Raw genomic sequence first — 26,724 nt, forward strand, 5'->3', positions numbered from 1 at the left:
CCCTCTTGAGTCAGAAGGTCGTGGCCTCAAGTCTCACTCCAGAGAATCGAGCACAAAAATCTAGGCCGACACTCCCAGTGCAGGGCTGAGGGAGCGCCGCACTGTCGGAGGGGCAGTACTGAGGGAGCGCCGCACTGTCAGAGGGGCGGTACTGAGGGAGCGCCACGCTGTCGGAGGGGCGGTACTGAGGGAGCGCCGCACTGTCAGAGGGGCGGTACTGAGGGAGCGCCGCACTGTCGGAGGGGCAGTACTGAGGGAGCGCCGCACTGTCGGAGGGGCGGTACTGAGGGAGCGCCGCACTGTCGGAGGGGCGGTACTGAGGGAGCGCCGCACTGTCGGAGGGGCAGTACTGAGGGAGCGCCGCACTGTCGGAGGGGCAGTACTGAGGGAGCGCCGCACTGTCGGAGGGGCAGTGCTGAGGGAGCGCCGCACTGTCGGAGTACTGAGGGAGCGCCGCACTGTCGGAGGGGCAGTACTGAGGGAGCGCCGCATTGTCGGAGGTGCCGTCTTTCGGATGAGACGTTAACCCGAGGCCCCCGTCTGCTCTCTCAGGTGGACATAAAAGATACCCTGGCCACTACTGGAAGCAGAGCAGGGGGGAGTTATCCCCCATATCCTGGGGCCAATATTTATCCCTCAACCAACATCACAAACAGATTATCCGGTCATTACCACATTGGCTGTTTGTGGGCGCTTGCTGTGCACAAATTGGCTGCTGCGTTTCCTACATTACAACAGTGACCACACTTCAAAAAAAGTACTTCATTGGCTGTGAAGCGCTTTGGGACGTCCTGAGGTTGGTGAAAGGTGCTGGAGAAATGCGAGTCTTTCTTTGGAGGGTGTAGAAACTGGGAGGTGGATATTTTTAGACTGGCGAAACAATATCTCGCAAGCCAATTATTCTTTGTTTCACTTCTCCACCAAACAATGTAGCTCAACACAGTCTTTCAAGTAATTGTAGACCTGTTTGCACGCCAGTTGAACTGACACCAATCTTGACGTGATAGCCAGCACGGCTATGTGCCAAAGCCCTGCTCCCTCTTCTCCTCCTCTTCCCGCTTCCGAAAGCACCCTCTCCTCTCCCCCCCCCCCCCCCCCCGACCTTGAAAATCCGCCTCGCCGTTGACCCCTTGCCCAGCGCGTCAATCCCTGCTCCCCCCCCCGCCCACCCCGCCTCCGGGCGCAGGAGAGAGGCTGAGTGTCGGCGGCTAGGGGAAGGCAGCGGCGAGCGAGCGTGCGAGGTTACTGGGCCGGCGTCTTTCCTGAAACTGTTTGGCTCGAGTACAAAAAGTAAAATCATGCCAGGTGCGTGTGCGCAACATGACAACCAACTCGACGACAACAACAGCCAGCCTACCCCTCAGGCATCCGAGAGCCTGGCGTGCCTCCAGGACAGGAGCGAGATCGATCTATTTTATCTGTTCTTTCCCTGGCATTCTCTGACACTCTGCTGCGGATTGTCGACACACCTCGAGTCTCTCACTCTCTCTTGCTCAGCCAGGTAAACGCTGCAAGTTTTGATTTCTCCAGCATTACCCTTTGGATTCCCGAGCACGCAGTTTCATTACTGTCGCGCCGATTTCCTGACGCGCTCCGTTGATTCTCGAGCCAAGAATTAATTGTCTTGCGCCGTTCCCCCTTCGACTCCCACCCCCACCCCCGCCCCATCTTCCACCCAGGTCTCTCGACCGGAGATTTCATTTCCCTCGTTCCGTCGCTCCGACGAGGTTCCGCTTTGACTTCTTGCGGTCCCGAACTCCGAAGACTGTTCCGACGCTTTCCTAGCCGGTCGCCCGCCTTCCGCCCTCCAGAGACTTCAGCCCATCCGAAACTCGGATGCCCCCCCCGCCCGCCCCCGTGTCCTAACTCGCACCGAGTCCCGTTCACCCGTCACCTCCTGCGCTCGCTGACCTACACTGGCTCCCGCTCCGGCGACACCTCGATTTTAAATTCTCCTCCCTTGAGAAGGTGGTGGTGAGCCGCCTTCTTGAACCGCTGCAGTCCCGTGTGGTGAAGGTGCTCCCACAGCGCTGTTAGGGAGGGAGTTCCAGGATTTTGACCCAGCGACGATGAAGGAACGGCCGATATATTTCCAAGTCAGGATGGTGTGTGTGTGTGACTTGGGGGGGAACTTGGAGGTGGTGGTGTTCCCACGCACCTGCTGCCCTTTGTCCTTCTAGGTGGAAGAGGTCGTGGGTTTGGGAGGTGCTGCCGAAGAAGCCTTTACTCTGTATCGAACCCGTGCTGTACCTGCCCTGGGATTGTTTGATGGGACAGTGTAGAGGGAGCTTTACTCTGTATCTAACCCCGTGGTGTACCTGCCCTGGGAGTGTTTGATGGGGACAGTGTAGAGGGAGCTTTACTCTGTATCTAACCCGTGCTGTACCTGCCCTGGGAGTGTTTGATGGGACAGTGTAGAGGGAGCTTTACTCTGTATCTAACCCCGTGGTGCACCTGCCCTGGGAGTGTTTGATGGGGACAGTGTAGAGGGAGCTTTACTCTGTATCTAACCCGTGCTGTACCTGCCCTGGGAATGTTTGATGGGACAGTGTAGAGGGAGCTTTACTCTGTATCTAACCCGTGCTGTACCTGCATTGGGAGTGTTTGATGGGACAGTGCAGAGGGAGCTTTTCTCTGTAACCCCGTGCTGTACCTGCCCTGGGATTGTTTGATGGGGACAGTGTAGAGGGAGCTTTACTCTGTATCTAACCCATGCTGTACCTGCCCTGGGAGTGTTTGATGGGACAGTGTAGAGGGAGCTTTACTCTGTATCTAACCCGTGCTGTACCTGCCCTGGGAGTGTTTGATGGGGACAGTGTAGAGGGAGCTTTACTCTGTATCTAACCCGTGCTGTACCTGCCCTGGGAGTGTTTGATGGGGACAGTGTAGAGGGAGCTTTACTCTGTATCTAACCCGTGCTGTACCTGCCCTGGGAGTGTTTGATGGGACAGTGTAGAAGGAGCTTTACTCTGTATCTAACCCGTGCTGTACCTGCCCTGGGAGTGTTTAATGGGGACAGTGTAGAGGGAGCTTTACTCTGTATCTAACCCGTGCTGTACCTGCCCTGGGAGTGTTTGTTGGGACAGTGTAGAGGGAGCTTTACTCTGTATCTAACCCATGCTGTACCTGCCCTGGGAGTGTTTGATGGGACAGTGTAGAGGGAGCTTTACTCTGTATCTAACCTGTGCTGTACCTGCCCTGGGAGTGTTTGATGGGACAGTGTAGAGGGAGCTTTACTCTGTATCTAACCCCTGCTGTACCTGCCCTGGGAGTGTTTGATGGGGACAGTGTAGAGGGAGCTTTACTCTGTATCTAACCCCGTGCTGTACCTGCCCTGGGAGTGTTTGATGGGACAGTGTAGAGGGAGCTTTACTCTGTATCTAACCTGTGCTGTACCTGCCCTGGGAGTGTTTGATGGGACAGTGTAGAGGGAGCTTTACTCTGTATCTAACCCGTGCTGTACCTGCCCTGGGAGTGTTTGATGGGACAGTGTAGAAGGAGCTTTACTCTGTATCTAACCCGTGCTGTACCTGCCCTGGGAGTGTTTAATGGGGACAGTGTAGAGGGAGCTTTACTCTATATCTAACCCGTGCTGTACCTGCCCTGGGAGTGTTTGTTGGGACAGTGTAGAGGGAGCTTTACTCTGTATCTAACCCATGCTGTACCTGCCCTGGGAGTGTTTGATGGGACAGTGTAGAGGGAGCTTTACTCTGTATCTAACCTGTGCTGTACCTGCCCTGGGAGTGTTTGATGGGACAGTGTAGAGGGAGCTTTACTCTGTATCTAACCCCTGCTGTACCTGCCCTGGGAGTGTTTGATGGGGACAGTGTAGAGGGAGCTTTACTCTGTATCTAACCCCGTGCTGTACCTGCCCTGGGAGTGTTTGATGGGACAGTGTAGAGGGAGCTTTACTCTGTATCTAACCCGTGCTGTACCTGCCCTGGGAGTGACTCAGTGAAAACACACAAATTCACAAACGAATGTCCTTGCACTGTGCTGTGCGGGAGCCGAAAGTTCAAAGGGGTCGTGGCACGACTCTGCTTAACTGCCAAACAAAATGCCGTTTGAAAAATACTGACGGCAGCTGCACTTTAACCTCTACCGGCTTACCCGAGAGGGTGAATGGACGACTGAGCAGGTTAATAAATGGTTAAATAGCAATCAATGCTGATGGGTGGGTTTTATCAGCACCCGACTCCAGTTGTCAATGGTAAGGAGTTGAGTGCCGATCTATTTCATCAGTACGACTTGTGGGCTGGGAGTGACAGAGGTTCCAATCTGACCTCCGCGGCCGGCACCTTGGGGGTCAGACCGACAGGCAGCGCCCCATTCTGCCCTGGGGCCAAGGTTTGGCATCAATCCAGGTAGAGAGGACAAGGCAGCCTATTCCTCGGGCCTGTTACACAGGAACAGGAGGAGTCCGTTCAGCCCCTCGAGCCTGTTACATTAGGAACAGGAGGAGGTCGTTCAGCCCCTCGAGCCTGTTACATTAGGAACAGGAGGAGGCCGTTCAGCCCCCTCGAGCCTGTTACATCAGGAACAGGAGGAGGCCGTTCAGCCCCTCGAGCCTGTTGCATCAGGAACAGGAGGAGGCCGTTCAGCCCCCTCGAGCCTGTTACATCAGGAACAGGAGGAGGCCGTTCAGCCCCTCGAGCCTGTTGCATTAGGAACAGAAGGAGGCCATTCAGCCCCCTCGAGCCTGTTACATTCGGAACAGGAGGAGGCCGTTCAGCCCCTCGAGCCTGTTACATTCGGAACAGGAGGAGGCCGTTCAGCCCCTCGAGCCTGTTACATTAGGAACAGGAGGAGGCCGTTCAGCCCCCTCCAGCCTGTTACATTAGGAACAGGAGGAGGCCGTTCAGCCCCTCGAGCCTGTTACATTAGAAACAGGAGGAGGCCGTTCAGCCCCTCGAGCTTGTTACATTAGGAACAGGAGGAGGCCATTCAGCCCCGCGAGCCTGTTACATTGGAAACAGGAGGAGGCCGTTCAGCCCCTCGAGCCTGTTACACTAGGAACAGGAGGAGGCCATTCAGCCCCTCGAGCCTGTTACATTAGGAACAGGAGGAGGCCGTTCAGCCCCTCGAGCCTGTTACACTAGGAACAGGAGGAGGCCATTCAGCCCCTCGAGCCTGTTACATTAGGAACAGGAGGAGGCCGTTCAGCCCCCTCGAGCCTGTTACACTAGGAACAGGAGGAGGCCGTTCAGCCCCCTCGAGCCTGTTACATTAGGAACAGGAGGAGGCCATTCGGCCCCCTCGAGCCTGTTGCATTAGGAACAGGAGGAGGCCATTCAGCCCCTCGAGCCTGGTACACAGGAACAGGAGGAGGCCATTCAGCCCCTCGAGCCTGTTACATTAGGAACAGGAGGAGGCCGTTCAGCCCCTCGAGCCTGGTACACAGGAACAGGAGGAGGCCATTCAGCCCCTCGAGCCTGTTACATTAGGAACAGGAGGAGGCCATTCAGCCCCCTCGAGCCTGTTACATTAGGAACAGGAGGAGGCCATTCAACCCTTCGAGCCTGTTACATTAGGAACAGGAAGAGGCCGTTCAGACCCTCGAGCCTGTTACATTCGGAACAGGAAGAGGCCGTTCAGACCCTCGAGCCTCTTACACAGGAACAGGAGGAGGCCGTTCAGCCCCTCGAGCCTGTTACATTAGGACTAATGTGGTTTGAGTGAGGGAAACAAGCCAGGGTTCCATCTTGTGACTGCCTTCTACACATCCCCCTATTACCCTAATAATAATAATAGGGGAGGTGAGGAGGACCCTCGGGGTGGGTGGTGGAGGTAGATTGAGAATATGGAGGGTGGGATAAATTTTTGGGAGCCTTCTCGGGGACAGGAGAGAGGCAGCAGAGTCGAATTGGGAAGAGGAGTGAAGCGACTCCCAAAAGCAAGGGAGCCGTGACCCATGTATGGTTGGGAGGTCGGGGCGGGGGGATAGCGGACACCTGGAGGAGCCGGGAGCAGCGGGCGAGCGTCAATATGGGCTGGGATGCGCGTACGGAGATCGGGGCGGTGTGCAGCGACTCGGACTGGGAAGTACGGGCTTAGGTATCGTGTGTGTGTGGGGCGGGCGGGTGGGCGGAGGCTTTGGGGAGAGAGAGGACAGCGCTGGGGAGATCACGTCTACCCCGCCCTGCCTCTTTGCTGAGCCTTGCGCACACAAACACACACACGCGAGATAGCAAGAGAATTCTGATGTGACCTTAGGACTTGTCTGCATGGCTCTGCTCACAGGACGGAGTGTTGGTTGAGAAGCCAAAAACACCGGGGGTCGGGACTTGGGAGAGAGTGGGAATCGATAAAGCAACAAGGAAACGTTTTCTGCTTCTCCCCCCCCCGCCACCCCGTGAGTCCTAACATGGGCAGAGTCCGCAGTAGCAACCTCCTGGAGTGAGATAAGCTGCGATCTTCCCAGATCACAAGCACCCAGCACCTTGCCTTCTACAACCCTCTTTGGGGGCGCGAGGGGTCGCTTTAGGAGCCCCCCCCCCGCGGGGCTCCTAAAGCGACCCCTCGCGCCCCACAAGAGGGTTGTAGAAGGCAAGGTGCTGGGTGCTTGTGATCTGGGAAGATCGCAGCTTATCTCACTCCAGGAGGTTGCTACTGCGGACTCTGCCACTGTCTAGGACTCACGGAGGGTCGGCGGCGGGGGCGGGAGAGCGAACGCGCGTGCGAGCAGGGAAGCGACGGTGAGCTAGGGTCCACTCGGCATTTTTGGAAGGCGAGGGAGGGAGGGAGGAAGGAGAAGGAGCACAATCGCGATTTGTTGTTAATTTGTTCCCCTGATTTCGGGCTTTGAAGTTGGGGGCGGGCGGGCGCTTTTACCAGTGTGGCGGTGTGACTGTCCCAGCGGCAGGGCTGCAGGCCGCTGCTCGACTTCGGTAGGCAGAACGATCAAATCCTGACGGTGCCTCCACGCTCCCTACTGCTCGCGCGCGGTGCACTATATTCCCCACGCTCTTCCCCCGCAATTGCTCACCCCCTGGCCACCAGTACAGTTACCTGGGACACCCTCCAGCAATGAGAGCGGACCGCGGCTGTTCTGGATAGATGCGGGGAGGTGTGTGCGGGGGGGGGGGGGGGGAGAACGGGGAGTGTTGGCGGGACGTTCGATGGGGAGGCGGTCGCCATGGGCGGATTCCCGCCCGCCATCCAGTAATGGTGGTGAGGAGCGTTCTCCCAATTCCCGATGGCCCGCAAGACGCCACGACCCCACCCCCGCAAGCGACGGCGGTGAAAGGCGCGTCCACGGTCGTGGCCTGTGCAGTTGCATTCCCTGGCCACTAGCAGGCGAGAGCGAGGCGAGACCCCGGTGAGCGGGAGGGAGAGGGTAAGGCAGCACCCACCCCACCCCTCACTGCGTGCCGCAATAACTGACCTCCGCTGGGCGCGGGGTCAGAGGGCGGAAGGACAGACAAAATCAGCCCGGGGTACCCGCCCCTGACTGGTCCAGCTGGAAAGCCTGTGGGCTTACGGGCGCCGGGGACGAGGGCCCGTAGCGGCGCCGCCACGCGTGGCTGAAGAGCCGGCCGGCGCTCGCGCCTGCCAGGCAGGTGAGGGAGAGCGGCGAGCGAAATCCACCGGCGCCACGCGCGACCGGCTCCCGGCGACAAGCCACAGCAATTCGACCAAGGGGGGCGCGCACGCAGAATCACCTTGGAGATATTCCGGGGGCCGGGAGGGCAGGGTGGGCACGGCTTGCGTGCAAAATAGAAAAACAAGGAGGGCTGAGCGAGCAGATCCCGTAGGTCCTGTCGACTGATGGCACAAGCTTCCCATTGTGCATGGCCTCCCTTTCTAAGGAAGCCCATGTGGCTGCATTCAGTGACCAATTGTGGGCCAATTATGCAGAGGTCCCTGTGGTGCAGGTTGCGAAAAGCACCTCCCCCCTTTTCAGAACCGCTGGTTTAATTCCATCTTCAATCTGTCGTCTCTTTAACAACCAACTTCTCGGCCGACACTCAGGGTGGCGGTCATCTCGCCCTCGGTATTCGGGTCGCACTGACCCGATGTTTGGCTGGACCCCTCCTCGGGGGAAGTCAGCAGGCTGCCGAGCCGAGACGAGGTTTTTCGGGAGGATAAATAAAGCTGTGTTCCTCCCCTCCCCGGCTCCCCCTCCCGCCACATTAGCGGCAGGCACAGAATCGTGACTGGGGTGGCCGTGCTCCGGCCACGGGCTCAAGGCAGCGAAGGCTATTCGCACTTGAAGCGCATCGCAACCCATTACGACACCCGCGCGCTCCCCCCGGTAGCTGGCCCTCGGGAGCAGGGTACTGTCTTGGATAGAGAACTGGTTGGCAGACAGGAAGCAAAGAGTTGGAATAAACGGGTCTTTTTCCGAGTGGCGGGCAGTGACTAGTGGGGTAACGCAGGGATCGTTCCTAGGACCCCAGCTATTCACAATATATATAAATGATCTAGACGAGGGAACTAGATGTAATATCTCCAAATTTGCAGACGACACAAAGCTGGGTGGGCGTGTGTGCTGTGAGAAGGATGCAGAGAAACTCCAGTATGATTTGGACAGGTTGGGTGATTGGGCAGATGCATGGCAGATGCAGTATAATGTGGATAAATGCGAGGTTATCCACTTTGGTGGCAAAAACAGGAAGGCAGATTATTATCTGAACGGCAATAGATTGGGAGAAGGGGAAGTGCAACGAGACCTGGGTGTCCTTGTGCACCAGTGGCTGAAGGTAAGCATGCAGGTGCAGCAGGCGGTTAAGAAGGCAAATGGTATGTTGGCCTTCGTAGCGAGAGGGTTTGAGTACAGGAACAAGGATATCTTGCTGCAGTTGTACAGGGCCTTGGTGAGACCACACCTTGAGTATTGTGTGCAGTTTTGGTCGCCTTATCTGAGGAAGGATGTTCTTGCCATGGAGAGAGTGCAGCGAAGATTCACCAGGCTGATACCTGGGATGGCAGGAATGACGTATGAGGAGAGATTGGATCGATTGGGCTTATACTCGCTGGAGTTTAGAAGAATGAGAGGGGATCTCATTGAAACTTATAAAATTCTAACAGGACTGGACAGACTAGATGCAGGAAGGATGTTCCCGATGGTTGGGGAGTCCAGAACCAGGGGTCACAGTCTAAGGATAAGGGGTAAGCCATTTAGGACTGAGATGAGGAGGAATTTCTTCACCCAGAGAGTGGTGAACCTGTGGAATTCTCTACCACAGAAGGCAGTTGAGGCCAATTCATTAAATATATTCAAGAAGGAGTTGGATATATTTCTTAAGGCTAAAGGGATCAAGGGATATGGGGAGAAGGCAGGGACAGGGTACTGAATTTGGATGATCAGCCATGATCGCATTAAATGGCGGAGCAGGCTCGAGGGGCCGAATGGCCGACTCCTGCTCCTATCTTCGATGTTTGTATGAGCAGAGACAAATAAAATATAAAGGGGGGGGGGGGGGGAAACGAGGAAAAATGATTGATGCTTAACAACAACCTGTATTTATATAGCGCCTTTAACGTAGTAAAACGTTCCAAGACGCTTCACAGGAGCGTAAATCAGACAAAATTTGACACCGAGCCACATAAGGAGATACTAGGGACCGGTGACCAAAAGCTGGGTCAGAGAGGCCGGTTTTAAGGAGCATCTTAAAGGAGGAGAGAGAGGCGGAGTGGTTTAGGGAGGGAATTCCAGAGCTCGGGGCCCTGACGCGGTCGCCAATGGTGGAGTGACGGAAATCGGGGGACGTGCGAGAGGCCGGAATTGGAGGAGCGCAGAGATCTCGGGGGGTGGGGGGGGGGGGGGGTTGTAGGGCTGGAGGAGGTTACAGAGATAGGGAGGGTTGTAGGGGCTGGAGGAGGTTACAGAGATAGGGAGGGTTGTAGGGGCTGGAGGAGGTTACAGAGATAGGGAGGGTTGTAGGGGCTGGAGGAGGTTACAGAGATAGGGAGGGGTGTAGGGGCTGGAGGAGGTTAGAGAGATAGGGAGGGTTGTAGGGACTGGAGGAGGTTACAGAGATAGGGAGGGGTGTAGGGGCTGGAGGAGGTTACAGAGATAGGGAGGGTTGTAGGGGCTGGAGGAGGTTACAGAGATAGGGAGGGTTGTGGGGGCTGGAGGAGGTTACAGAGATAGGGAGGGTTGTAGGGGCTGGAGGAGGTTACAGAGTTAGGGAGGGTTGTATGGGCTGGAGGAGGTTACAGAGATAGGGAGGGTTGTGGGGGCTGGAGGAGGTTACAGAGATAGGGAGGGTTGTAGGGGCTGGAGGAAGTTACAGAGAAAGGGAGGGTTGTAGGGGCTGGAGGAGGTTACAGAGATAGGGAGGGTTGTAGGGGCTGGAGGAGATTAGAGATAGGGAGGGTTGTGGGGCTGGAGGAAGTTACAGAGATAGGGAGGGTTGTGGGGCTGGAGGAGGTTACAGAGATAGGGAGGGTTGTAGGGGGCTGGAGGAGGTTACAGAGATAGGGAGGGTTGTAGGGGGCTGGAGGAGGTTACAGAGATAGGGAGGGTTGTAGGGGCTGGAGGAAGTTACAGAGAAAGGGAGGGGTGTAGGGGCTGGAGGAGGTTACAGAGATAGGGAGGGTTGTAGGGGCTGGAGGAGATTAGAGATAGGGAGGGTTGTGGGGCTGGAGGAGGTTACAGAGATAGGGAGGGTTGTAGGGGGCTGGAGGAGGTTACAGAGATAGGGAGGGTTGTAGGGGGCTGGAGGAGGTTACAGAGATAGGGAGGGTTGTAGGGGCTGGAGGAAGTTACAGAGATAGGGAGGGTTGTAGGGGCTGGAGGAGGTTACAGAGATAGGGAGGGGTGTGGGGCTGGAGGAATTTACAGAGATAGGGAGGGGGGCTAGGAGGCCATGGAGGGATTTGAAAACAAGGATGAAAATTTTGAAAATCGAGGTGTTGCCGATCCAGGAGCCAATGTCGGTCAGCGAGCTCAGGGGGTGATGGGTGAACGGGACTCGGGGCGAGTTAGGACCCGGGGGCAGCAGAGTTTTGGATGAGCTCAAGTTCGCGTGGGTTGGAATGTGGGAGGCCGGCCAGGAGTGTGTTGGACTAGTCAAGTCTAGACGTATCAAAGGCATGGATGAGGGTTTCAGCAGCCGATGAGCTGAGGCTTGGCTTGACTTGGTGGGAAGGGGACGAGCAGTTAATTGAAGGTCCCAATCTGAGTGGCAAAGAGGTTCTCAAGCTCCTCACCTCCGCCATCCTCTTGAAATATAACCCATCTTCCATTTCCACTCCCTCCCTGGGTTGAATGTTGCTTCCTCCCCCTCCCTCTCCCCTCCTCCTCCTCTCCCTCCCTCTCCTCCTCCCCCTGCCCCTCTTCCTCACTCCCCCTTCCTCTCCCTCTCCTCCTCCCTCTCCCCCCCACCCCTACTCCTCACTCCCCCTCCTCCTCTCCTTCCCTCTCCTCCTCCCTCTGCTCCTCCCCGCCCCTCTTCCTCACTCCCCTCCTCCTCTCCCTCCCTCTCCCTCTGCCCCTCCACACCCCCTCCTCCTCCTCCTCTTCCCTCTCCCCCTCCTCCTTAACCTCCCAAACCCGCAACCTCTACCACCTAGAAGGACAAGGGGAGCAGGCGCATGGGAACACCACCAAGTTCCCTTTCCAAGTCACACACAACATCCCGACTTGGAAATATATCGGCCGTTCCTTCATCGCCGTTGGGTCAAAATCCCGGAACTCCCTCCCTAACAGCGCTGTGGGAGCATCTTCACCACACGGGACTGCAGCGGTTCAAGAAGGCGGCTCACCCGCATTCTCCACTCCTCTTTTGGCTCGGGGCAATGGCTCAAACACAACAGTGGTGACAACTGTCCGTGAACCCATGTACTTCCGAAGGGTCTCCACACGCTGAGGTACAGAGAGGGGCAGCACGGTGGCATAGTGGTTAGCACTGTTGCCTCACAGCGCCAGGGACCCGGGTTCGAATCCGGCCTCGGGTGACTGTCTGTGTGGAGTTTGCACATTCTCCCCGTGTTTGCGTGGGTTTCCTCCGGGTGCTCCGGTTTCCTCCCACAGTCCAAAGATGTGCGGGTTAGGTTGGTTGGCTATGATAAATTGACCCTTAGTGTTAGGGGGATTAAATAGGTGGGGTTACGGGGATAGGGTGGGATGAGTCGGTGCAGGCTCGATGGGCCGAAATGGCCTCTATCTGCACTGTGGGGTTTCTGTGATTGATTCTGTCTGTGACCACCACCTTCTCAAGGGGCAACTAGGGATGGGCAATAAATGCCGGCCTTGCCAGCGACGCCCACATCCCAGGACCGAATAATAAGAAACGTGCTTGGACATATTCCTGAGAGATGCGATCAAGCGCCAACGTCCTTTCTTACCTCCCTCCCCACCTCCTGCTCAAAGTTCAAAAAGTACACTCCAAAGCCGAGAGAGATTGCCAAGTTCCGCATAAGCGATGTCCAAGAATTCACTGTACAGACACCGTGCGATTGCATCTGAAGGAGGTTCTGCTGCAACCTGCAGTATCACCCCTATCATTCTTGGTGGCATTATCACAGACTCATCCACTGACATTCCTATCCTCCGCTCTGCCATGGGCAGCCGTGCCTTTATTCGCCTTACACGAACATAAGAAATAGGAGCAGGAGTCGGCCACACGGCCCCTCGAGCCTGCTCCGCCATTCAATAAGATCACGGTTGATCTGATTACTCCACATTCCCGCCTACCCCCGATAACCTTTCACCCCCTTGCTTACCAAGAATCTATCTACCTCTGCCTTAAAAATATTCAAAGACTCTACTTCCACCGCCTCTGAGGAAGAGAGTTCCAAAGACTCACAAACCTCTGAGAAAAAAATTCTCCTCATCTCTGTCTTAAATGGGCGACCCCTTATTTTTAAACAGTGACCCCTCGTTCTAGATTCTCCCACAAGAGGAAACAGCCTCTCCACATCCACCCTGTCCAGACCCCTCAGGATCTTGTATGATTCAATCAAGTCACCTCTTACTCTTCTAAACTCCAGCGGATTCAAGCCGAGCCTGTCCACCCTCTCCTCATAAGACAACCCGCCCATTCCAGGTATTGTCCAGTAAACCTTCTCTGAACTGCTTCCAACGTATTTACATCCCTCCTTAAATAAGGAGACCAATACTGTACACAGTACTCCAGATGTGGTCTCACCAATGCCCTGTACAACTGAAGCATAACCTCCCGACTTTTGTATTCAATTCCGCTCGCAATAAACAATAACATTCTATTAGCTTTCCTAATTACTTGCTGTACCTGCATACTAACCTTTTGTGATTCATGCACTAGGACACCCAGATCCCTCTGCATCTCGGAGCGCTTGGCCCTAAGCCTGGGTATTAGGAACAGGAGGAGGCCGTTCGGCCCCTCGAGCCTGCTCCGCCATTCAATGAGATCCTGGCCGGTCTGTATCTTAACTCCCTCTTACCCGCCTTGGTCGCGTAACCCTTAATACCCCTTACCCAACAAGAATCTATCCATCTCGGTCCTGAAATGCCCAACTGAGCCCCAGCCTCGCCTGCTTGCTGAGGAGGAGACTCCCTCCCCAAACCTCTCCGCCACATTCACCTCCTTTGGATGGGGTAACGGACAGAGAGCAGGGATAAACGGGTCATTTTCGGGGTTGGCAGGCTGTAACTAGCGGGGTGTCACAAGGATCAGTGCTTGGGGGGCCTCAGCTATTCACAATCTACATCAATGACTTGGATGAAGGGACCGAGTGTAAATGTGTCCAGGTTTGCTGACGATAGAAAGCCAGGTGGGACAGTAAGCCGAGAGGAGGATGCAAAGAGGCTGCAAAGGGATACAGACCGGTTAAGCGAGTGGGCAGGAAGGTGGCAGATGGAGTACAATGTAGGGAAATGTGAGGTTATTGAATTTGGTAGGAGGAGGAGAAAAACAGAATATTTTTTAAATGGTGGGAAACTATTAAATGTTGTTGTTCAGAGAACTGGGTGTCCTCGTGCAAGAAACACAGAAAGCGAGCATGCAGGTACAGCAAGCAATTAGGAAGGGAAATGGCATGTTGGCCTTTATTGCAAGGGGGTTGGAGTATAAGAGTGAGGAAGTCTTACTGCAATTGTACAGGGCCTTGGTGAGACCACACCTGGAGTACTGGGCACAGTTCTGGTCTCCTTATCGAAGGAAGGATATACTTGCCTTGGAGGCGGTGCAACGAAGGTTCACTAGATTGATTCACAGAAATCACAGAAACCCCACAGTGCAGATAGAGGCCATTTCGGCCCATCGAGCCTGCACCGACACATATCCCACCTGATCCCTGTAACCCCTACACCAACACATATCCCACCCTATCCCCGTAACCGCACGTATTTAATCCCCCTAACACTAAGGGTCAATTAATCATAGCCAATCAACCTAACCCGCACATCTTTGGACTGGGGTGAGAGGGTTGTCCTATGAGGAGAGATTGAGTAGAATGGGCCGATACTCTCTGGAGTTTAGAAGAATGTGAGGTGATCTCATTGAAACATGTCCTCTCTCCACCGCCCTCCCCACACTCCCTCATACCCCATCAACGTCTCCCAGGGCAGGTACAGCACGGGTTAGATACAGAGTAAAGCTCCCTCTACACTGTCCCCATCAAACACTCCTAGGGCAGGTACAGCACGGGTTAGATACAGAGTAAAGCTCCCTCTACACTGTCCCATCAAACACTCCCAGGGCAGGTACAGCACGGGTTAGATACAGAGAAAAGCTCCCTCTACACTGTCCCATCAAACACTCCCAGGGCAGGTACAGCACGGGTTAGATACAGAGTAAAGCTCCCTCTACACTGTCCCATCAAACACTCCCAGGGTAGGTACAGCACGGGTTAGATACAGAGTAAAGCTCCCGCTACACTGTCCCCATCAAACACTCCCAGGGCAGGTACAGCACGGGTTAGATACAGAGTAAAGCTCCCTCTACACTGTCCCCATCAAACACTCCCAGGGCAGGTACAGCACGGGGTTAGATACAGAATAAAACTCCCTCTATACTGTCCCCATCAAAGACTGCCCTGACGTAAGAAAACTACTAGGCACTTGGTCTAAGCGTTAAACAAAGCTTTAATCAACTGTTTTACAACATGGAGGTCTAGTTGTGTCCTTCACTAGTTCCTGTTAAGAATGTCCTGCGCAAGCTGGGCCCGTGCCCGAGTGTTTATACTCTCCCTGGACAGCGCCACCCGCAGGCCGCTCAGTATTATTTCATAAGTCTTTCTTTCATGAATGACTGATTCATGTCATGCGCCAAGCTCTTTGACGTTATGGTAGGACCTTGGTAACTCGATCCTCTTTTTTTTGTTGAAAATTGGTCGCAGGGTGTAGACGCCTCCGAGAATGGTGTGCCGGAGACTCGACGGCTGGGGGACTTGGCTGAAGATTGGCGCTCTTCTGCTGGCGTGGGCAGTGCCCCTTCCGGGTGCCCGCGGTGCCAACATCTTGGTGGTGCCGGTCGACGGCAGCCACTGGATCAACATGAAGGTGCTGATCGAGGAGCTGAAGGTGCGCGGGCACGACCTCACTGTGCTGCGATCTTCCAGCAGCTGGTACATCACCGAGCAGCCCGACCTCTACCGCATCCTCACCGTGCGTGTCGGCGGCAAGCTGGGCATCCTGGAAGACCACGAGATGATGGCCAACTTCGTGGTGAGGTCGCTGGAGATCTTCAGGAGGGGCAAGACGCTGACGGCCTTCGTGCGCAACACCCAGGCGATTCGCCACATGCTGCAGGAGTCCCACCGCCACATGCGCAGCTTCATCACCCTCCTGTTCGAGGACCGGGTGCTGATGGGCCTGCTCGAGGGCGCGGGCTTCGAGCTGGTGCTGACCGACCCCTTCTACCCCACCGGCGTGATGCTGGCCCGCCACCTCCGGCTGCCGCTGGTGTACAACACCCGGTGGCTGTCGACCGGGGACTGCCACGCCTTCATCGCCCCCCTCACCGACCTCCTACGTCCCCGTGGTGGGCTCCAGGTACACCGAGACCATGAGCTTCTTCCAGAGGATCGCCAACGCCGTGCAGTACTTCACCGTGGTCACCCTGAGCGAGGCCATGATCCACCCGGGCTACGACGAGCTGTGCCGACGGTACATCGGCCCGGACGCCAGCTTAGCCCAGCTCATCCAGATGGCCGACCTGTGGCTGATGCGGGTGGACTTTGTGCTGGACTTCCCCCGCCCCACCATGCCCAACATAATCTACATCGGGGGCTTCCAGTGCAAGCCTGCCAAGCCCCTCGGCCCGGACCTGGAAGAGTTCATGCAGAGCTCGGGTCAGCACGGGGTGGTATTCATGTCGCTCGGCACCATGGTCAGCTCGCTGCCCGCGTACCTGACCGCTAACATTGCCGAGGCCTTCGCCCAGCTCCCTCAGAAGGTGATCTGGCGGCACCTGGGTGAGGCGCCGCCCAACCTGGGCAACAACACCCTCCTCACCAAATGGATCCCGCAGAACGACATCCTGGGCCACCCCAAGACGGTGGCCTTTGTGTCCCACGGGGGCACCAACGGGCTGTACGAGGCCATCTACCACGGGGTGCCGGTGGTGGGCCTGCCGCTGGTCTTCGACCAGTTCGACAACCTGGTCCGGCTGGAGGCCCGGGGCGCGGCCACGCTGCTGGACGCCACCAACCTGGAGTCCGGCCAGCTGCTGGAGGCCCTGGGGGAGGTGCTGACCCAGCCCTCGTACCGCCGCAACATGCAGAGGCTGTCGGCCCTGCACCGCGACCAGCCGGAGCTGCCCATGGAGCGCGCCGTCTTCTGGATCGAGTTCGTGGCCCGGCACAAGGGCGCCGCCCACCTGCGCCCTGCCTCCTTCGCCCTCTCGTGGTACGCCTACTACGGCCTGGACATCGTGGCCTTCTTCGTGCTGGCCTGGTTCGTCCTCGCCGCCCTCACGCTGCTGGGGCTCAGGAAGCTCTGCCGGGCCTTGAGGAAGGAAAAGGAGAAAGCGGCCTAAGATTGGGTGGGGAGGGGAGGGGGTGGGGGAGGGGGGCACTCCTTTGCCAGTGGGCGCCGCCACACCTGGTTGCACAGCAACCTCTTTCTTTCCCCACGTAGAGGGAGCTTTACTCTGTATCTAACCTGTGCTGTACCTGCCCTGGGAGTGTTTGATGGGGACAGTGTAGAGGGAGCTTTACTCTGTATCTAACCCGTGCTGTACCTGCCCTGGGAGTGTTTGATGGGGACAGTGTAGAGGGAGCTTTACTCTGTATCTAACCCGTGCTGTACCTGCCCTGGGAGTGTTTGATGGGACAGTGTAGAGGGAGCTTTACTCTGTATCTAACCCGTGCTGTATCTGCCCTGGGAGCGTTTGATGGGACAGTGTAGAGGGAGCTTTACCCTGTATGTAATCCCGTGCTGTACCTGCCCTGGGAGTGTTTGATGGGGACAGTGTAGAGGGAGCTTTACTCTGTATCTAACCCGTGCTGTACCTGCCCTGGGAGTGTTTGATGGGGACAGTGTAGAGGGAGCTTTACTCTGTATCTAACCCGTGCTGTACCTGCCCTGGGAGTGTTTGATGGGACAGTGTAGAGGGAGCTTTACTCTGTATCTAACCCGTGCTGTATCTGCCCTGGGAGCGTTTGATGGGACAGTGTAGAGGGAGCTTTACCCTGTATGTAATCCCGTGCTGTACCTGCCCTGGGAGTGTTTGATGGGACAGTGTAGAGGGAGCTTTACTCTGTATCTAACCCGAGCTGTACCTGCCCTGGGAGTGTTTGATGGGGACAGTGTAGAGGGAGCTTTACTCTGTATCTAGCCCCGTGCTGTACCTGCCCTGGGAGTGTTTGATGGGGACAGTGTAGAGGGAGCTTTACTCTGTATCTAACCCATGCTGTACCTGCCCTGGGAGTGTTTGATGGGGACAGTGTAGAGGGAGCTTTACTCTGTATGTAACCCTGTGCTGTACCTGCCCTGGGAGTGTTTGATGGGACAGTGTAGAGGGAGCTTTACTCTGTATCTAACCCGAGCTGTACCTGCCCTGGGAGTGTTTGATGGGGACAGTGTAGAGGGAGCTTTACCCTGTATGCAACCCCGTTCTGTCCCTGCCCTGGGAGTGTTTGTTGGGGACAGTGTAGAGGGAGCTTTACTCTGTATCTAACCCAGTTCTGTACCTGATGTGAGAGTGTCTATAACTGACACTGGGCTCATATAGCCTTCAGTTGAATTAAGACAGGAGGTTGACTGCAATGCTTTTACAAACTTTACACGTATACAATCCTCAGGGATCCTATTAATTTTCCAATTACATATTATAGCACATTTAGTATCCAACGAACATTAACAGCTATATATAGATAATAATTAATCGAGACCATTAAACCATATCGTACAGCAAGAGGCACTTCAGTCCTTTGCACCTCTGCTGGCCCTCTGAAAGAGCTCGGCCCTTAATCCCACCACACCACCATATCCTTTTCATTTCTTCTTTTTCAAATAGATTTGCATTTCCCTTTTTAAAAACAGTTCTGGATTCTGTTCCGCCAGTGGGCGGACATTCAAAGTCTTGACTTCTGCTCAAAACAAAATTCTCCTTCATCCCCCACACTCTGATTGCAAGGCCCGTCACCGTGCGGGGCAATCGCAGGCAGTGACCTGCGTCCCATCACCATGCGGGGGAATCGCAGAAACAGACCCGCATCCCGTCGCTGTGCGGGGGAAATCGCAGGCAGTGACCTGCGTCCCGTCACCGTGCGGGGGAATCGCAGGCAGTGACCTGCGTCCCGTCACCGTGCGGGGGGATCGCAGGCACAGACCCGCGTCCCGTCACCGTGCGGGGGAATCGCAGACACAGACCCGCGTCCCGTCACCGTGCGGGGGAATCGCAGAAACAGACCCGCGTCCCGTCACCGTGCGGGGGAATCGCAGGCAGTGACCTGCGTCCCGTCACTGTGCGGGGGAATCGCAGGCACAGACCCGCGTCCCGTCACCGTGCGGGGGAATCGCAGGCACAGACCCGCATCCCGTCACCGTGCGGGGGAATCGCAGGCACAGACCCGCATCCCGTCACCGTGCAGCGGAATTGCATGCACAGACCCGCGTCCCGTCACCGTGTGGGGGAATCCCAGGCACAGACCCGCATCCCGTCACCGTGCGGGGGAATCGCAGACACAGACCCGCGTCCCGTCACCGTGCGGGGGAATCGCAGGCACAGACCCGCGTCCCGTCACCGTGCGGGGGAATCGCAGGCACAGACCCGCGTCCCGTCACCGTGCGGGGGAATCGCAGGCACAGACCCACGTCCCGTCACCATGCGGCGGAATCGCAGGCACAGACCCGTGTCCCATCACCGTGCAGGGGAATCGCAGGCACAGACCCGCGTCCCGTCACCGTGTGGGGGAATCACAGGCACAGACCCGCGTCCCGTCACCGTGCGGGGGAATCGCAGGCAGTGACCCGCGTCCCGGCACCGTGCACACTAAGTAACTCCAGAACAAAGGGTCAGAATCGTCAAATTAGAGCCAGGCCGTTCGGGGGCGATGTCAGGAAGCACTTCTTCACACAAAGGGTGGTGGAAATCTGGAACTCTCCCCCCCCAAAAAGATGCTGGGGATCAACTGAACATTTCAAGCCAGCGATCGGTAGATTTTTACTGGGTAAGAGTATCGAGGGATATGGTGCCAAGACGGGCTGGTGGAGTTGAGGCACAGATGCGCCGTGATCTAACTGAATGGTGGAACATGCCCAAGGGGCTGAATGGCCTCCTCCTGTTCCTAATGTTGCTAGGTACCACCCAGCCCTGCAATCTCTATCGCCGAGGGGGCAAGTGCCGTGGGAACACCGTCACCTCCCAAGTTCCCCTCCAAGTCAGACACCATTCCCGATTTGGAAATATATCGGCCGTTCCTTCATCGTCACGGGGTCAAAATCCTGGAACTCCCTCCCTAACAGCGCTGTGGGAGTACCTTCACCACACGGGACTGCAGCGGTTCAAGAAGGCGGCTCACCACCACCTTCTCAAGGGCAACTAGGGATGGGCAATAAATGCCGGCCTTGCCAGCGACGCCCAGATCCCAAAAAGGAAAAGAACGCGGCAAGCTTTCAAAAGGCACTCTTGCCGGCGGCGAAACTCTACTCGTTAATTTACCTCGCGTTTCTCTTTTTACGCTCTCCAATCTCGGCGCTGTCCTGCGATCTGGGCCTCGGGCCTCCACTTGGATTGGTCGATGATGATGTTGATGATGCTAATAAAACCTGAAATGAGAATGACTGGAACGTTTCTTTACACAGGTCAATGTCCACAGCATGGTGAAAGCTGACACAGGGTGGCTTACATAGAAACATAGAAGATAGGAGCAGGAGTCGGCCATTCAGCCCCTCGAGCCTGCTCCGCCATTCAATGAGATCATGGCTGATCATCCAAATTCAGTACCCTGTCCCTGCCTTCTCCCCATATCCCTTGATCCCTTTAGCCTTAAGAAGTATATCTAACTCCTTCGTGAATATATTTAATGAATTGGCCTCAACTGCCTTGTGTGGTAGAGAATTCCACAGTTTCACCACTCTCTGGGTGAAGAAATTCCTCCTCATCCCTGTCCTAAATGGCTTACCCCTTATCCTTAGACCGTGACCCCTGGTTCTGGACTCCCCCGCCATCGGGAACATCCTTCCTGCATCTAGTCTGTCTAGTCCTGTTGGAATTTTATAAGTTTCAATGAGATCCCCTCTTGGGGCGCTCGTACCCACTATGGGGAGAAACATAGAAACATAGAGATAGGAACAGGAGTAGGCCATTCGGCCCTTCGAGCCTGCTCCGCCATTCAATGAGATCATGGCTGATCTTCGTCTGAGATCATAGCTGATCTTACCAGTTCAGTACCCCGTCCCCGCCTTTTCTCCGTAACCCTTAATCCCCTTAGCCTTCAGAAATATATCCAATTCTCTCTTGAAAATATTTATTGAATTAGCCTTCACAGCCCTCTGTGGCAGGGAATTCCACAGGCTCACCACTCTTTGAGTGAAGAAATTCTTCCTCATCTCTGTTTTAAATGATTTGCCCGCTATTTTTAGACTGTGGCCCCTGGTTCTGTGCTCCCCGGCCATTGGAAACATTCTCTCTGAATTCAGCCTGTCCAAGCCTGCCATAATTTTATATGTTTCGATGAGATCCCCTCTCAATCTTCTAAACTCCAGTGAGTACAAGCCCAAACTATTTAATCTCTCTTCGTAGGTCATTCCCGCCATTCCAGGTATCAGCCTGGTGAATCGCCGTTGCACTCTTTCCATGGCAAGAACATCCTTCCGCAGATGGGGCGACCAAAACTGTACACAATACTCCAGATGCGGTCTCACCAGCACCTTGTACAGCTGTAGTAAGGTATCCCTATTCCTATACTCGAACCCCCTTGATATGAAGGCCAACATACCATTTGCCTTCTTGATCGCCTGTTGCACCTGCATGCTCTCCTTCAGTGACTGGTGCACAAGAACACCCAGGTCCCTCTGCACTTCCCCATCTCCCAATCTATTGCCATTTAGATAATAATCTACCCTCCTGTTTTTACCCCCAAAGTGGATAACCTCGCATTTATCCACATTATAGTGCATCTGCCACGTATCTGCCCATTCCCCCAACCTGTCCAAATCGCACTGTAGCCTCCTGACATCCTCATCAGAGCCCACCCCTCCTCCTAGTTTAGTGTCGTCAGCGAATTTGGAAATATTGCATCCAATTCCCTGATCCAGATCATTTATATATATTGTGAACAGCTGGGGTCCCAGGACAGATCCTTGCGGCACCCCGCTGGTCACTGCCTGCCACTCCGAAAACGAGCCGTTTATTCCAACTCTCTGTTTTCTATCCGCCAGCCAGTTCTCTATCCACGTTAATACTTTGCCCCCAATCCCATGAGCCTTAATTTTGCATGATAATCTTTTGTGTGGAACCTTATCGAAGGCTTTCTGGAAGTCAAGGTACACCACATCCACTGGCTCTCCCCCATCTATTTTACCAGGGACTCTTAACCCGAGGACTGGGTGGGGGGAGTGGGGAGATGGATGGGGAGGAGGGAGGGAAGGGGAGCAGGAGGAGGGGAGGAGAGGTGAACAACTGCACAGTCAAAGAGGTGGGTTGTGGCCGGGCGGATGTATGGAGGGGTTGAACGCGGGGAGAGATGTGGTAAAGTCGAAGAATTAAAGGAAAGGATACAGGGGGCGGAGTGAAAACGAGATGGCTCCACCATTGATTGCAAAAGCCACAGGAATAGCTCACTCTCCAAGTCAGGTCATGGGTTCGAGCAGCATAATCCAGGCCGAAACTCCCAGTACTGAGGGGGAGCCGCACTGTCGGAAGGGCGGTACTGAGGGAGCGCCACACTGTCGGAGGGGCGGTACTGAGGGAGCGCCGCACTGTCGGAGGGGCGGTACTGAGGGAGCGCCGCACTGTCGGAGGGGCGGTACTGAGGGAGCGCCGCTCTGTCGGAGGGGCGGTACTGAGGGAGCGCCGCACTGTCAGAGGGGCAGTACTGAGGGAGCGCCGCACTGTCGGAGGGGCAGTACTGAGGGAGCGCCGCACTGTCGGAGGGGCGGTACTGAGGGAGCGCCGCACTGTCGGAGGGGCGGTACTGAGGGAGCGCCGCACTGTCGGAGGGGCGGTACTGAGGGAGCGCCGCACTGTCGGAGGGGCGGTACTGAGGGAGCGCCGCACTGTCGGAGGGACAGCACTGAGGGAGTGCCGCACTGTCGGAGGGACAGCACTGAGGGAGCGTCGCACTGTCGGAGGGGCGGTACTGAGGGAGCGTCGCACTGTCGGAGGGGCAGTACTGAGGGAGTGCTGCACTGTCGGAGGAGCAGTACTGAGGGAGTGCTGCACTGTCGGAGGAGAAGTACTGAGGGAGTGCTGCACTGTCGGAGGGGCGGTACTGAGGGAGTGCTGCACTGTCGGAGGAGCAGTACTGAGGGAGTGCTGCACTGTCGGAGGAGAAGTACTGAGGGAGTGCTGCACTGTCGGAGGGGCGGTACTGAGGGAGTGCTGCACTGTCGGAGGAGCAGTACTGAGGGAGTGCTGCACTGTCGGAGGAGAAGTACTGAGGGAGTGCTGCACTGTCGGAGGGGCGGTACTGAGGGAGTGCTGCACTGTCGGAGGAGCAGTACTGAGGGAGTGCTGCACTGTCGGAGGAGAAGTACTGAGGGAGTGCTGCACTGTCGGAGGGGCGGTACTGAGGGAGTGCTGCACTGTCGGAGGAGAAGTACTGAGGGAGTGCTGCACTGTCGGAGGGGCGGTACTGAGGGAGTGCTGCACTGTCGGAGGAGAAGTACTGAGGGAGTGCTGCACTGTCGGAGGGGCGGTACTGAGGGAGTGCTGCACTGTCGGAGGAGAAGTACTGAGGGAGTGCTGCACTGTCGGAGGGGCGGTACTGAGGGAGTGCTGCACTGTCGGAGGAGCAGTACTGAGGGAGTGCTGCACTGTCGGAGGAGAAGTACTGAGGGAGTGCTGCACTCAGAGGTGCCGTCTTTCAGAAGAGAAGTTAACCGAGACCCTCTTCCCTCTCAGGTGGACACAAAAGATCCTAAGGCACTATTTCGAAGAAGAGCAGGGGAGTTCTCCCCAGTGTCCTGGCCAATATTTATCACTCAATCAACATCACCAAAACCGATTATTTGTTCATTATTACAAGACTTTATCGATACCTAGTTAGACACAAGAGTTGCTTTCGACTTGAAGTCATCTAAAACTCGGCTGCCCGTGTCCCAACTCACACCAAGTCCCATTCCCCCATCACCCGTGCTCGCTGACCTACATTGGTTCCCGGTTAAGCAACGCCTCGATTTCAAAATTCTCATCCTTGTTTTCAAATCCCTCCATGGCCTCCTCGCGCCCCCCCCCCCCCCTCCCTATCTCTGTAACCTCCTCCAGCCTCTACAACCCTCCAAGATCTCTGCACTCCTCCAATTCTGGCCTCTTGAGCATCCCCCGATTTCCATCTCTCCCACCATTGGCGGCCGTGCCTTCAGCCGCCTAGGCCCCCGAGCTCTGGAATTCCCTCCCTAAACCTCTCCGCCTCTCTCTCTCCTCCTTTAAGACGCTCCTTAAAACCTCCCACTCTGACCAAGCTTTTGGCCTAATATTTCCTTATGTGGCTCGGTGTCAAATTTTGTTTGATAACGCTCCTGTGAAGCGCCTTGGGACATTTTACTCCATTAAATGCAAGTTGTTGTTGTCTATCTGTCGCGCTGTTGAAAACCAGGCTCCTTTCATGCATCAGATTTTGCCGACATCAAAGGTACACGTCACAGATAGGAACTCATGGCGTATCTGTTCCTGAATCCTTTGAAGACAGTCTATTCATGTAAACACTTGTAGTTATTTACCCCAAAGCTACTTCCATCAAACAAGACTTCATAGAAACATAGAAGAATAGGAGCAGGAGTAGGCCATTCGGCCCTTTGAGCCTGCTCCGCAATTCAATATGATCATGGCTGATCTTCTATCTCAATACCATATTCCTGCTCTCTCCCCATACTTCCTGATGTAACTGTTCCTAACCTCTTTGAAGAACAGGTTTTATCTACCGTTATCTTTCTATACTACAGCTAATGGATCCCTCTAGCTATGTTTATTACCCTCGTCCCTAAAGTTACAATTTAATCGCTCATGGCTTGGCGTCATCACTCTCACTTATTTCCTTGCACAATCATTTCTCGAACATAACACTCCAACACGAAACGCAGGAGGCAATCCATGCATTCCTCGCACGACACTTCAAAGCCATCCTGTTTATACTGGAGAGTGAGTTGCTTTAAGACATAAGGAAGATCGACTATTAGCCTTAACCTCCCAAACCCGTGAACTCTACCACCTAGGACAAGGGCAGCAGGCACATGGGAACACCACCACCTCCAAGTCACACACACCATCCTGACTTGCAAATATATCGGCCGTTCCTTCATCGTCGCTGGGTCAAAATCCTGGAACGCCCTCCCTAACAGCGCTGTGGGAGCACCTTCACCACACGGACTGCAGCGGTTCAAGAAGGCGGCTCACCACCACCTTCTCAAGGGCAATTAGGGATGGGCAATAAATGCCGGCTCTCCCAGCGCCACGCGCATCCCAGGAACAAGTAAAAGAGGTACAACTCTCCAGGATGTCCAACACCTTTGACAGCAACCTCCTCCAACGCCTCTTCTCCATGGTCCAGCTCAGAGGGTCTTTCCTCGCCAGATTCGACTCTTACCTAAATAATTGTAGCCAGAGCATTTCCAGCAATGGCTTCTCTTTCCACCACCGCACCCCATTACCGCTGGCATCTAGCAATGATCCACCTTTGGCCCCCTCCTCTTCCTCATCGACCCTGGACGACATCATCTGCACACACAGGGATCGCTTCCATGCGTACGCTGACGACACCCAGCCCTACCTTGCCCTCGACCCCTCCACTGCGTCTGTGCTGTCAGACTGTCCGACATGCAGTATTCGATGAGCTGCAGCTTCCCTCCAGCTGAACACTGGGGAAGAACCGAAGTCATCGTCTTCAGCCTCCCCGCCATAAACTTGCCATCGATTCCAGCCTCTCCACAACCACCCTCGCAGGCTGAACCAGGCTGTTGACAACCTCAGCGTCCTCGTCGACCTGGAGCAGTGCTTCCAAGCCCAAATCCTCTCCATCACCAAGACTGCCTCCATAATATCGTCCTTCTCCGCCACTGCCTCGGGCCATCCGCTGTCGAGACCCTCATCCATAAGGACACAAGAAATAGGAGCAGGCGTCGGCCATTCGGCCCCTCGAGCCTGCTCCGCCATTCAATGAGGTCAATTTGAGTACAGGAACAAGGATGTCTTGCTGCAGTTGTACAGGGCCTTGGTGAGACCACGCCTTGAGTATTGTGTGCAGTTTTGGTCGCCTTATCTGAGGAAGGATGTTCTTGCCATGGAGGGAGTGCAGCGAAGATTCATCAGACTGATACCTGGGATGGCAGGAATGACGTATGAGGAGAGATTGGGTCGATTGGGCTTATACTCACTGGAGTTTAGAAGAATGAGAGGGGATCTCATTGAAACATTGAAAATTCTAACAGGACTAGACAGATTAGATGCAGGATGGTCGTGAATTCCAGAACCAGGGGTCACAGTCTAAAGATAAGGGGTAAGCCATTTAGGAGAGAGATGAGGAGGAATTTCTTCACCCAGAGAGTGGTGAACCTGTGGAATTCTCTACCACAGAAGGCAGTTGAGGCCAATTCATTAAATATATTCAAGGAGTTGGATATATTTCTTAAGGCTAAAGGGATCAAGGGATATGGGGAGAAGGTAGGGACAGGGTACTGAATTTGGATGATCAGCCATGATCTCACTGAATGGCGGAGCAGGCTCGAGGGGCCGAATGGCCTGCTCCTATCTTCTATGTTTCTATGAAAACAGCCTCTCAGCATCTACCCTGTCAATCCCCCTCAGAATCTTACATGTTTCAATGAGATCACCTCTCATTCTTCTAAACTCCAGAGAGTACAGGCCCAATCTACTCATCCATGCCTTTGCCACCTCCAGTCTTGATTATTCCAGCGCTCTCACGGTCGGGCTCCCATCCTCCAAAAGCTTCAACTCACCGAAAAGTCTGGCGGCCGCAACCTATCCCGCACCGGACCCCGCTGTCCCATTACCCCTATCCTCGGTGACCAACAGTCCCCCCCCGACCACAGTCCTTAAAATCCTCATGTACAAATCCCTCCACGGCCTCGCCCTCCCGAGCTCTGAAACCTCCTCCAGCCCCTACAACTGCTCCGGACCCCCAACCCGAACCCTCCGCCCCTCTGACTCTGGCCTCCTGTGCAGCCTCCAT

The 26,724-nt window shown here is 55.4% G+C and overlaps 2 protein-coding genes across 2 annotated transcripts in view; one reads left to right on the top strand and one right to left on the bottom strand.

Annotated features, from left to right (window-relative positions):
* The window catches only part of LOC147086684 (centromere protein K-like), an 86,412-nt gene that overhangs the window by 31,998 nt on the left and 27,690 nt on the right, over positions 1-26,724 (bottom strand). The window contains exon 12 of the mRNA XM_085978825.1: positions 20,037-20,143. Within this exon, the coding sequence (XP_085834951.1) occupies positions 20,037-20,143 (107 nt within the window). The remainder of the gene's footprint in view (positions 1-20,036; positions 20,144-26,724) is intronic.
* LOC147086685 (UDP-glucuronosyltransferase 2B2-like) lies at positions 1,353-16,913 on the top strand. Its single transcript, XM_085978822.1, has 2 exons — positions 1,353-1,501; positions 15,268-16,913. The coding sequence occupies exon 2, from the start codon at positions 15,936-15,938 to the stop codon at positions 16,905-16,907; it is 972 nt and encodes a 323-aa protein (XP_085834948.1). The 5' UTR covers positions 1,353-1,501; positions 15,268-15,935; the 3' UTR covers positions 16,908-16,913.

Source organism: Somniosus microcephalus, unplaced genomic scaffold, assembly GCF_052327205.1.
Source record: "Somniosus microcephalus isolate GS21.2 unplaced genomic scaffold, FLI_Smic_1.0 unresolved_chr7, whole genome shotgun sequence".
Classification (NCBI taxonomy): domain Eukaryota; kingdom Metazoa; phylum Chordata; class Chondrichthyes; order Squaliformes; family Somniosidae; genus Somniosus; species Somniosus microcephalus.

Bases quoted from the DNA above. Each gene is read 5' to 3' on its own strand.
- LOC147086685 (XM_085978822.1), top strand. From the start codon at position 15,936: ATGAGCTTCTTCCAGAGGATCGCCAACGCCGTGCAGTACTTCACCGTG.